This window comes from Anolis sagrei, chromosome 3 (assembly GCF_037176765.1).
Source record: "Anolis sagrei isolate rAnoSag1 chromosome 3, rAnoSag1.mat, whole genome shotgun sequence".
Lineage (NCBI taxonomy): Eukaryota > Metazoa > Chordata > Lepidosauria > Squamata > Dactyloidae > Anolis > Anolis sagrei.
This window is the reverse complement of record NC_090023.1, coordinates 199,445,648-199,458,277: the sequence shown is the minus strand read 5'-3', so window position 1 is coordinate 199,458,277 and position 12,630 is coordinate 199,445,648. Positions and strand designations below refer to the sequence as shown.

At 37.5% G+C, this 12,630-nt stretch overlaps 1 protein-coding gene across 1 annotated transcript in view; it reads left to right on the top strand.

The window, feature by feature from the left end:
• LOC132771032 (disintegrin and metalloproteinase domain-containing protein 9-like) overlaps positions 1-12,630 on the top strand; it is a 32,965-nt gene extending 20,335 nt beyond the window's left edge. The window contains exons 14-22 of the mRNA XM_060768592.2: positions 150-345; positions 479-584; positions 2,504-2,678; positions 4,851-4,931; positions 6,669-6,774; positions 7,054-7,186; positions 9,355-9,433; positions 9,692-9,744; positions 10,897-12,630. Coding sequence (XP_060624575.2) covers positions 150-345; positions 479-584; positions 2,504-2,678; positions 4,851-4,931; positions 6,669-6,774; positions 7,054-7,186; positions 9,355-9,433; positions 9,692-9,744; positions 10,897-10,990 — 1,023 coding nt within the window. The 3' untranslated portion in view covers positions 10,991-12,630. The remainder of the gene's footprint in view (positions 1-149; positions 346-478; positions 585-2,503; positions 2,679-4,850; positions 4,932-6,668; positions 6,775-7,053; positions 7,187-9,354; positions 9,434-9,691; positions 9,745-10,896) is intronic.

Sequence of the window (12,630 nt, the reverse complement as noted above, 5' to 3'; positions counted from 1 at the left end):
TACATCCTTCCAGAAGTATGATTATTCAATTAAAAACACAGTCACCACAGGAGTACTTTTCCTGTTTTTTCCATGCCAACCCATGTTTTAACATCACAATATTTTATGGTCTTTGAGCACAAAAAAGCAACAAACATCTTATTTTCTAGTTCAAAGTAGCCGGAAGCGAGTGCAGGAAAAAAGGGAATACCTGTGATCTCCCCGAATATTGCAATGGAACGTATCATGACTGCCCAGATGATGTGTATATCATGGATGGCTATCCCTGTAACAATATGAAAGATTATTGCTATAGTGGAGTTTGTCAGAATTATGATTCTCAATGTGAATCCCTCTTTGGAAAAGGTATGTTTCAAATGATTCATGCAAACACACCATGCAAATGAAGTTGGCAGATATGTCAGCTTAGAAAATACTAAGGCACTGAGGAAAAATACTGCTTTTTTTTTTTACAAAGAAATATTTATTGTTTTAATAGGAGCCAAAAAAGGACCAAATATTTGTTTTGAAATTGCAAATAGCAGTGGAGACAGATTTGGGAATTGTGGGATGTCTGAAGGAAAATTTGTAAAATGCACCCAAGCGTAAGTAACCTGCAAGTTCTATTTGTATTCTATTATCAAATTAATATTTCAGTTCTGGGCACTCTTAGACCCCTTCTACATTGCCATATAAATTCCAGATTATATTCTTTGGACTGGATTATCTGCTTTGATAATTTGGATTATATGGCAGTGTAGAAGGGGCTTTAATTGGGTTTATAAATCAATAAATGCAATAGTCACATCTGTGGCATAATCAAACTGTGACTGATATAATTGTGATTGACTAACATGTTATTCCTTCTCTTGCCACTTCCCACCTTCTCCTACACATTAATTCTTTGTTTCCATCAAACTGGAATCCTCAAACCTTGGCTGAATGCTGGTTGAAACCCTAGAATATTAGAACAATGGATAGTTCACGAAAACTGAGTCTGAATTTTCCAATTTGAATATAAGAGAAATTCTAGCTTTACATAAACCAGGGCCCCCTAGTAGTGCAGTGAGTTAAACTGCTGAGCTGCTGAACTTGCTGACCAAAAGGTCAGCAGTTCAAATCCGAGGAGCAGGGTAAGCTCCTGCTGTTAGCCCCAGCTTCTGCCAACCTAGCAATTTGAAAACATGCAAATGTGAGTAGATCGATAGATCAATAGGTAGCTCTGGCGGAAAGGCAAGAGCGCTCCATGCAGTCATGCTCACATGTTGCCCATAGGAAGTGTCTACAGACAACGCCGGCTCTTCGGCTTAGAGATGGGGATGAGCATCACCCTTCCAGAGTCAGACACGACTGGACTTTAATGTCAAGGGAAAGCTTTACCTTTTAACATAAACCAGGAATTCAGGATTGATGAATTTAAAAAGCTTCTGATGATTATCAAAATGGAGTCAATGTCACTTACTTCTGAAAAGGACACAGAGGATCAGGATATGAATGCAAAACTGTAGTATTCAGAAGCCTTCTTGGCCACGATAGTCCACACTCTGGTTACATCCCGAATAGATTACTGCAATGCACTCTACGTACGGTTACCTCTGAAGACTGTTCGGAAGTTTCAGTTAGTCCAACGCTCGGCGGCCAGGTTGCTGCCTATTAGCTTCTGAGTACAATTCAAAGTGCTGGCTTTGGTCTATAAAGCCCTTAACGATTCTGGCCCAGTTTACTTGTCCGAATGTATCTCCCGCTACGAACCTTAAGGCTCGTAGCAGGACCTTAAGATCGGCCAGGGAGGCCCTGCTCGCTGTCCCCCCACCATTGCAATGGAAGTTGGTGAGGACAAAAAGACAGGGCCTTCTCCATGGTGGCCCCTCCCAAGTGAAATCAGATTTTCTCCATCCCTCTTGACATTCCAGAAAAAAAGTGAAATCCTGGCTGTGGGATCAGGCCTTTGTGTACTAGACTGACTTGCTGGCAAAGCTATGGTTTTAATGGACTCTGATGGATTGCTTTTAGGATGACGACGACTTAAATTGACGATTGTTTTAATGTTTTTATAATGTTTTATGCTATTTTTACTTGATATGTATACCTGTTTTTGGTTTCTTTTGTTGTTGTTGTTAGCCATCCTGAGTCCCTCTGTGGAGGTTGAGATAGGACAGGATATAAATGCAGTATATAAATAAATAAATAATTATTTGCTTGGGAGACTAGATTTAGTTTATCACATGTTGTTCTTTTTAAAAGCCAATGGATTTCGCTTGTAGTTGTTGAGAATGCTTTTCTAGTAAGCCACAAAGTGAACAATGAGGAGGCTGAAGGAGGGTTTATCCATTAGCTTTTCTTATAATATGGAGGATGAAAATGGGCATACATTTTGCAGACCTGAAGAGGTTCCCCACTATCTCACCAGTAAATTTGCAATGGGAGTGGAAATGGCAGTAAACAAAATTGTGCATTTTCATAAAGCCCAGGGCTTCCCATATTCTTTATTACATTCATATTCATATTTGATTTCTCCCTCCAGCAATAGTCTCTGTGGAAAGATTCACTGTACATCTGTCAGTCAACAGACTCAACTTTCTCAAGTGTACATCCAAAATCAGGGTGGTGTTTCCTGTGTGACTACAGCCTTTGATCTTGGTTCAGATGTTCCTGATCCAGCTCTAGTTAACAGAGGCACTGCCTGCTCAGAAGGAAAGGTGAGGAAGTACTTGCTGATACTTAAGCAATGGCAAAACTGAACACATTATCTCAGCATTTCCAAATTTTTCTTAATGGTTCCTATTTTCTCCAACCTCTTTCTCCCAACCGTAGTTCAGCAGTGGCAGGTGTTCATGTTCTACTAGCCATACGTCTCCATTGTCGCATTAATACAGTTTGACACCACTTTAACTGCTATGGCTTAGTGCTATGGAATCAGGGAATTTGTAGTTGTATAAGGTCTTTAGACTTCCCAGCTAAAGAATTCAGATGCCTCAGCAAATTACAAATCCTATAATTCCATAGCATTGAGCCAGAGTAGTTAAAGTGATGTCAAACTGCAATAATTCTGTAGTGTAGACCGAATACAGAAAAACCCCTGCCAGAAAAAAATGGCAGACCTTCTATCAGAGCTGGTGAACATTTGACCTCACAGATGTGTGAGACTATGGTCTCTTCCACACAGTTGAATAAAATCCCACATTATTTGCTTTGAATTGGGATATTTGACAGTGTAGACTCATATAACACAATTCAAAGCAGAAATTGTGGGATTTTCTGCCTTGATATTCTGGGTTGTATGGCTGTGTGGAAGGGCCCCTACAACACCCTTAACTCTTCGCCATTAGCTATACTAACAGGGACTTCTAGCAATTGAAATCTAAGGCTCCTTCTACACTGCCTTATAATTCAGATTATCAAAGCAGAGAATCCACATTATCTGCTTTGAACTGGATTACACTTCCATATAATCTAGTTCAAATCAGATAATCTGGATTTTATATGGCAGTGTAGAAGAGTTAACCAACTCGAAGCGGTTAACAATAGCAAAATTCAATGCTCAGAACAACATAAAACAGTTAAAAACAATTAAAACAGTAGCATATTAAACAATCAATTATTATAAATTATAAACAAAACAATTATAAACAAATATTAGGAGGGGCTAAGATTGTTGCAAATATGTTGCGTATCCCTGCCTAGCCAAGTATGGAGTGCATACTCTATTAGGAAATTACGATTTGATTTATGCATTATTTCATTATTTCATCATCACCATTATTATCATGTTTACATATTGCCATCACCAGACATAGCACTTTACAAGCAATAGAACAATAAAACGGTTCCTTGCCCTAAAACGGTTCCTTGCCCTCAGGCTCACAATCTATCCTCATTTGAAGGAAACTAGTTCGAATATAATCCTGAACCATGGTTTAGTGCTGGGCTGGGGAAAATATTTTGTAAAGCGTATGTTTTTCCTGTTCTAAAATGTGGAAATGCGTTGTTACAGGTAACAAGAGCTCTAAATGGAAAGATGTTGATAGTTTGAGCTCACCTTTATGTCTGGAACGTGGTCCCCAAAAAATTCCCTGCAACTGAATCCAGCCTTTTGATAGGGTTGATTGAAGAAAAATGTTTGGGTTTTTTTCCCGGCCATTATACGCTCATGAAAAGGTTTAGTGTTCAGTATTACGCGCATGAAGTGTGGCATGTCTCTGAGCTGCTTGCTCTTTCCCCTCTTATCTCTTCCTTTGGCACACTCCAAAGGATGAGATTAAAATATCAGTTCCCAGTTTCTGACTAATCAGTGTTCCCCTTTGTCCTTTGTCATTTTTTGAATAGTTAGTAGGTAAATCATAAGCAACTTTCCAATCCCGTCCTGCTTGAATTATCTAGTTGATTTATATTAATAAGTTAGCTTTAAGAGGGAAGGTCTTATAGTTTAAAACTGAAAAGGGGAAGCTTTTGGTCTATTCCTGATTTTTTTTTTAAAGAAATGCTGCAGCCATGAAACACCAGTAAATTTTCTCTTACAACAGTGGTTTTGTTTCTTTCTGATTATCTTCGAATCCATTTTGGGTTAATGACCCAGGCCCTTTCTACACTGCCATAAAATCCAGATTATCTGCTTTGAACTGGATTATATGGCAATGTAGACTCATATAATCTAGTTCAAAGCAGATAATCTGGATTATCTGCTTTGATAATCTGGATTATATGGCGGTGTAGAAGGGCCCCCAGAGTCAGATCGGTATAGTCAGTCATATTGATGTTCAAGTACAGGCTACATATGAATATGTCCATTTTCTCTTCAGTGCATAGTTTCATTTCTAAAGATATGGTACACTTTCTAATTTGATTTCAAAAGTTGTTTCAATTTTTTCCAGGCTTGTGTTGATTCCAAATGTGTGAATGCAAGCCTGCTTGGTTACGATTGTGATGTAAAGAAAAAATGTCATGACCATGCAGTAAGTAAGAAAGTGATGATACTGTTCCATTGGTAGAGCAAAAAAAAAAAAGAATGATGTAATATCCTAGTACCTTGTCATACCACAGTTCATCTGAATCTATTTTCATGTGATCTGTATGGCCATGATTGCTACAAGAGGAGATGGCAGCATATGCAGTTATCCTTTCACATCAATAATCCAGACTTTTTTTCCCACAGTCGTGATGTCTGGTGTATTGTGTTCCAAAACTTTGTCAGTCTGGATTTGAAAGTCCCACAGTATTTTTGCATGTTCATTTTCCATGACCTTTGCGGGTTTATGATCCCACCAATTCTTTACTGCTGGCAGGTGGTACTTGTGACATAAGTTCCAGTGAATCATTTGGGCCACAGAGTTGTGTCTTTATTTGTAGTCCGTCTGTGCGATTTTCTTGCAACAGCTGAGGATATGATCCATGGTTTCATCAGCTTCCTTGCACAGTCTGCATTTTGGGTCTTCCATTATTATTATTATTATTATTATTATTATTATTATTATTCCCCTCTTTATCTCTCCTGAAGGAGACTCAAAGCGAGTTAACATAAAAGCATTAACATGAAAGTATTAGCATACAATTTAAAATATACAAATATGCAAACATTAAATATAAACAGCCTTAAAATTCAGTTTTTTAAATAATGTAAAATTTTTAACATTTGAGAACAGGTCTCTATGAATTTCAGTGTCCTCCAGCGTGAGTCAATGGCCATCTTCCAGTATGTAGGTTTACTGTCGATTCATACTGGAAGATTTACTGTATGGTTCCTAAAGAGACCATATTAACCAAATCTCCAAAAGACTGACTTTAGTATGACTAGTTCCTTCTTGCAACTTGCTTTCTGTTTCTACTTCCATTATTTTCTCTGTTTCCATAAAGTACATGCTGTACTTTGTTTCAAATATCAAAAAAACAATTGACGCCTAATTTTGTGAATTGTATTTTGAAAAACATGTGTATCTTGTCCCTAAAGAACTGCATCTCCAAGACTGATCATGTTCCATCTTTTTTATCTTTCCTTACGTATCAGGAGCCAATAATAATATTATTTTATTTCTAATAGTTATATGTAGTATTTATTCACTAAGTTATAACTTTGACATTTGTCTCTGTAAAAAAAATCTACTTGTATCAGATTATTTACTTTGTTAGCAGGACAGAGACAAGATCAAACTTTATTTGAAGCATTCATACATTGGTTTCTGTATGATTTATTTTGAGAAGGATCTACTTGCATCAGATTATTTTGCTTAGGTCCAATCTATACTACCATATAAAATCTGCTTTAAACTGGATTATTTGGCAGTGTAGACTCATATAATCCAGTTCAAAGCAGATAATGTGGATTATTTGCTTTGGTAATTTGGATTATATGCCGATGTAAAAGGGGCCTTAGAAGTCCTTCTACGTAACTTTTTGAGATAGACATTGAATTGGTAGCTTTGCAAAGTTTGGGGAAAAATGTAACATTTTGGTACTATATCTCCCAGAATCCCCCAATGAGCATAAACCCTACTCATTGACCATGCTTGCTTGGAGATTCTGTGTGTTGCAGTCAAAGTAACGGTTCTGAATTTATCTCAGTAAAATACCTTCCTCAATGGAGCAGACTAACTCAAGAAAAATGAGGAAAAGTGGGGTCTGATTAATCTCTAGCTTTTTTCCAAATTTTGTAATTGTATTTTTTGTTATTCTTCCCCTTTCTACAACTTTCATAGGTATGTAACAATAAAGGCAATTGCCACTGTAATCCTGGATGGGCGCCTCCTTTCTGTGACAGATCTGGTTATGGTGGCAGCATAGACAGTGGCCCAACACATATAGGTAAGACTGGTTCTGACTTATGCAATAATTTACTTATTAGGGTAGCCACTTATATTTTAGAGTGAGCAGTGTATTGCTTGCCTTTTCTGTTTGAAAGGCCGTCCAGTCCAAGTCCGGTTTTAAGGTAAGGAACCATAAGAAAAGATATCAGAGGTTTTAAAGTCATCCAGGCATTAACACTTGTCACCTGGACAGAAGACTCATAGAACACATAGCTCATAGTCTTTCCCACTGGTGAAATATACTGTATTGAAACTTCCCTCTTCTTTCCTCCCTTAGATACATCACTTCGAGATGGCCTCCTCATTTTTTTCCTACTTGTGCTACCTTTGCTAAGTCTACTTGTGGCTGGATTTATTAAAAGGGATGCAATCAAGAGACGGCTTTGCAGAGAACGTCGAAGACGTCAGAGGTATAAATAAAAATACTAATAAACAAAACAGACCTGACCTGACAAAGTTGAGAGAGGCTGTGTTAAACAAAAGACATGAATTAGACAAATGGAAGACTGCAGTTTTAAGTGTACATACACACACACACACACACATATGACACAAAATATTGTTTTTCGGTATATTCATATTTTAATGCATTTGCTCTGTTTTAACAATATTGTGACATGACTGCTGTTAGCCACCAGGAGTTCTTATATTGGGAGAAAGATGGGATACAAATAACATATATAATAAATACATAAAAAACGTAATAATTAAAATAGACATAGCATTGGTTATCCCACTGTTTTCAAAGGCTTCCATGGCTGGAATCACTGGGTTGCTGTGAGTTTTCTGGGCTGTATGGCCATATTCCAGAAGCATTTTCTCCCAATGTTTCACCCACATCTCTGACTGGCATCCTCAGAGGTTTTGTGGTCTGTTGGAAACTAGGCAAGTGGGGCTTATATATCTGTGGAATGTCCAGGGAGAAAGAACTCTTGTCTGCTTGAGGCAAGTGTGAATGTTGCAATTAGCATTTAATCGCCTAGCAGCTTCAAAGCTTGGCTGGTTCCTGGCTGGGGGAATCCTTTGTTGGGAGATGTTAGCTGGCCCTGATTGATTCTTGTCTGGAATTCCCCCTGCTTTTTGAGTGTTGCTCTTTATTTGCTGTCCTGATTTTAGAGTTTTAAAATACTGGTAGCCAGATTTTGTTCATTTTCATTGTTTCTTCCTTTCTGTTGAAATTGTCCACATGCTTGTGGATTTCAGTGGCTTCTCTGTGTAGTCTGACATTGTGGTTGTTGGAGTGGTCCAGCATTTCTGTGTTCTTAAATAGTATGCTGTGTCCAGGTTGGTTCATCTGGTACTCTGCTATGGCTGACTTCCCAGGTTCAATTAGTCTGCAGTGCCACATCTATGGCAGGATGCCTGGCATAGATATGAGCAAAACACCAGGAGAGAATGTTTCTGGAACATGGCTGTACGGCCCGGAAAACTCACAGCAACCTAGTCATCCCACTGTTTGGGGATACCCTTTCTCTGTGTGTACTTCATCCCTTTGTATTCAAAGCTCCCCCCTCCCCCCCGTGGAGTCATTGAACTGTTTTCTGTAGAAGCAGTAATTGTTTCAATTGTTCTTACATAGTAAACCTTTCAATCTGTGTACATAGCTTTAGAATAGGAGTAGGAGCTGTGCGCTTCCCTAGATATTTTTGAATAGCAATTCAAAGCATGCTTCACCATTGCTATTGCTGGGCATGTTGGCTGGTAGTTGGAAGTTCAATGGTATGTAATGTAAAATGTGATGAACCAATGCAATTGCAGGCAGAACCCTGTGATTTGGGACATCCAACCTCCAGTACCAACTGGGTCACTGGGGCCCCATCTACACTGCCATATACTGCAGGTTGAAACTGTATTATATCACAGTGTAGATGGAACCCTAGTGTCAAAGGACTTGTCATTGTCGTTCAGTCTAACCTACCTTGGTGAGATTATGATGATGATAAAGTGAGGAGGAAGAGAGCCCTTTATGCCCCATTGAATTCAGTAACATTAAGATGGGTTAGAAGTGTGGTATATGAATAACTATTTTATTAATATATTTAGCTATGTGTCATGGCACATAAATGAATTGACTATCAAGCACACAAAAGCCTTTGTAAGTAGTAACCAATCACCAATAATGAATGTCAATTGGGATTAAAATTTGCAAATGATTTTGTCTACACCTGGCCTTTATCCCAAAGAGAACCAGAAGTTGAACTTGGATGTCCAAAAAAGTCCAGGAGTAAACTGGGTTAAACCAATTTAATCCTGCATTAAAAATAATTGGGGAATGCTCCACAGAAACACCAGCGCAGCCCCACACTTTAGGGAATGTGGACAGTGCATCTGACTCTAATCCAAACCTGTCTGCTGCCTACACAAGCCACTTTTTTTTTTCATCCACTTGGAAGTAAAGGAAAAAGCGTCTAGATTGAGCCCATATCACCTGGATTTGGAGAGCTCCTGGCCATTGCTGGGCACTTTTGTTGGCATGAGTAAAGGTGCCCATGCAACCAGAGAGGAGGAATCACATCCTGATTGAGGCTTTACTTGTACCATCATTAGTTTTATTAAATCATTTTAATTATATTTCCAGAGCGAAGGAGGCAGCACAAGCAAGACAGAATCAAACTCAAAATGAACCCAGGGAGCCTAATGCAGCAAATCCAAGGCGGGTAAGAATGCTTCTATACTTGATAAAATGTAGTTATGAAGGAGATGATAGCTCTCCATTGTACCAGGGTATTCCTTTCTTCCTCATTTTATAAAGTTATCTCTCTTAGTAATGCTGGCTTGCTTTTATTGAACATCAAATCAACTGTCTTAAAATAATACATAGTATTTTCTAGAACGTAAAAAAAAAAGAGTGGTTTCAGAATTATTTCAAGAAATCAATTTTTTTTCTTACTATATGCTTTATTTTCCCTCTTCAGCCTGCAACATCCAATTCTGGAGTCTTTACAATATCCCACTTTCCTGTACCAAGGTTTGCACTTTTCCATATACTTTTATGTGTGTAGCTGGCTACCACTGGGGCAGCTCCTTACACCAAGTATAAGAAAATCCCTTTTCTGTTGCGGGCCACATTCTTGCAGGGGTAATTTATAGTTGATGTTTGGGGGTGCATGCTGGTTGTGATTTAGATTCCACAAGAATTCTCTCATTAGGATATGGGTGGGGAAAGTGGAACCTCCATCCAGAAGTATTTTTCATATTAAAATTGGGTGCAAAATTGCACTGTAATCCCTAAAACACCTGCAGAATTACCGAACAAAAGCAGTGATCTGGGGTTGTTTACTTCCAGGTCCCCAAAAAGATGGGGAAAATTACTGCTTTTGGGCTAAAAAGCAAAACAGGAATGGATTATTATTTAATTATAAAATTTAATTACTATTTAATTTTTAAACAGGGAACTGCTTTTGTTTTTTAACTTGTAAAGCATCATGTACAGTGATGCTGCTATATAAATAAATAGTAACATTCACATTGTGATCTGTGAGGGGGCTTAATAAATGGTTCCTACCCACAACTTAGTTGTACACCTTAATTTACAGTAGGACAACATAAATCCTTCATTTCTTACCCTTTTAGTTGTTGGGGTTGAAAGGACTTTTCTTTAAATTAGTGGTAACGTCCTAGCTATACAGTGGTGAAACCATGTAGACATTTTGAATTCTAAACAAATGGAAAAAGCTATGCTAGTAATTGTGACACTAGAGATTTATCTTACATTTAGAGTATAATACAGTATTTACTCAAAAGGTGCCTGGTGACTGCATGAATTTTATAGGCAGACAAAACTTGGGTGTTGTTTTGTCGATTATTTCTTCTGAAATATAGTTTGTACAGTACCTGATGTTCATAGTTAGCCTCTAATTCAAGTACTAACCAGAGCTGAATCTGCTTAGCTTCCAAGATAAGAAAGGATTTGCTGCTCTTAAGCCTTCTTTTTTCACAACTAATAGTCAATGTTATTTAGAAACAGGTTTAAATCCCAGTTTAAAGCATTTCTTAGATTTATATCTCATTGTCTTTGTCTTGAGAGACAAAGTTACTTACTGGATTAATCAGTAAGTAAAACTATTTGCATCAAACAGACAGACAATTGTAATATATCTCTCTCTTCCATCTCTTTTAGGCCACCACTTCGAGGTCAGCCTGGGCCTCCCCCGCAAAGGCCTCCTTTGCGACCCCCAGTCCCACCTAGACCTGTTTTCACCAATGCTTCCTGAGGAAATATCAGTGACTTAGATTGACACCTCAAGTGTACTAGAAAAGATGTGCCAATGCTAAATATGTGAAATGTTTCCAAAAGTATTATTTTTATTAACCTGCATGTAAAGACCTCGTTTTGATAGGGCAGCACTGCAATGATTTTGAATAATTTAACTTAAAAATAACTCTAGTTTTTATTTTATTTTTCTTTCTTATTAGGTAGGCAGTTAAGAGATGTCAACATGATACGATTTGTATTTGCTATATGGTCCTCAACTGTGCTCTTCCAGGTGTTTTGCACCTCAGATTTTCTGTGAATATTGTGGCCTTTGAATTCAGCTGTCCAAAACATAAACCAAACTATGAAAGAAATCTAATGAAGAAAAGGTCCTGAGACTAAAAAGTAGTTGAGGAGACTGTGATGTATTAGCATTTTCTCAATTCTCTCTCTCTCTCTCTCTCTCTCTCTCTCTCTCTCTCTATATATATATATATATATATATTCTCTCCTATTCAGCAAAGGGGGATCACTGCCCTGAAATACGTATATGTGGACAGATTTGTTTTTCTGGATTTGGAGCATACAAACAGTGGTTCACTAATTTTAAACACGTGCATTTTACATGTTTAGAGTTAGTAAATCACTCTTAGGGAAATAAAGACTTCACTGCTCTTGCGCTACTAAATCAATACTTTTACATGTTTGCTCATAAGTCCTGCGGTGTCTTACTGGGCTTATATTCCTATGCAAGTTTGTACAGAACTATAGGCCAAGGGCCCTTCCACACAGCCGTATAACCCAGAATATCAAGGCAGATAATCCACAATATCTGCTTTGAAATGAGTTATCTGAGTCCACACTGCCATATAACCCAGTTCAAGGCAGATAATGTGGGATTTTATACAGCTGTGTGGAAGGGGATGAAGGCTCCTTCTATATTACCATATAAAATCTAAATCATCTTTGAACTGGATTATACGACAGTGTAGACTCATATAATCCAGTTCAAAGCAGATAATGTGTATTATCTGATTTGATAATCTGAATCTAATGCCAGTGTAGAAGGGGCCTAACACATTACATAAAATGTGTCAGCACCTGCCAGTAATAATAATTCAGAAGACTTGAATAATTTGTATAATAATTTATCAAATCATTTGTATATAATGCATTAAACTGTCTTTTCTGAAGTTAATTTGGTAGAACTGTAGTAGGACCCAAGTTTTATCTACCAATGAGGCAAAAAAAGGTTTGCACGCTTAGAATATTTTAGTCTCTTTAAATCAAGCATCAAAATTTTCACATTTTCATACTATAATTGCTGCTTGGTAAACGTATGCTATGAAGGAGATATAAGTATGATATGAAGGACATTTACATTTGGTGTGGAGGTTAAAGTGTCAATGTTTACAGTCGTAGAAATTCAATATCCACATTTAACTTCTTTTTTTAAAGACGGAAAATGAATGCGAAACCTCACTAACAGATTTCAGTGGTACTATTTATCAATAAATGTTCTAATACACAACTGTTTTTTGCAGTTTTGCACAAATTACTAGGTAATGCTAACTGGAAAAAGGGTGGTATTCAATTTGATATTGAAGTGAACAATTTTCTAAGAAAAAGAAATAAAATATATATATCTTGTCATTTCAA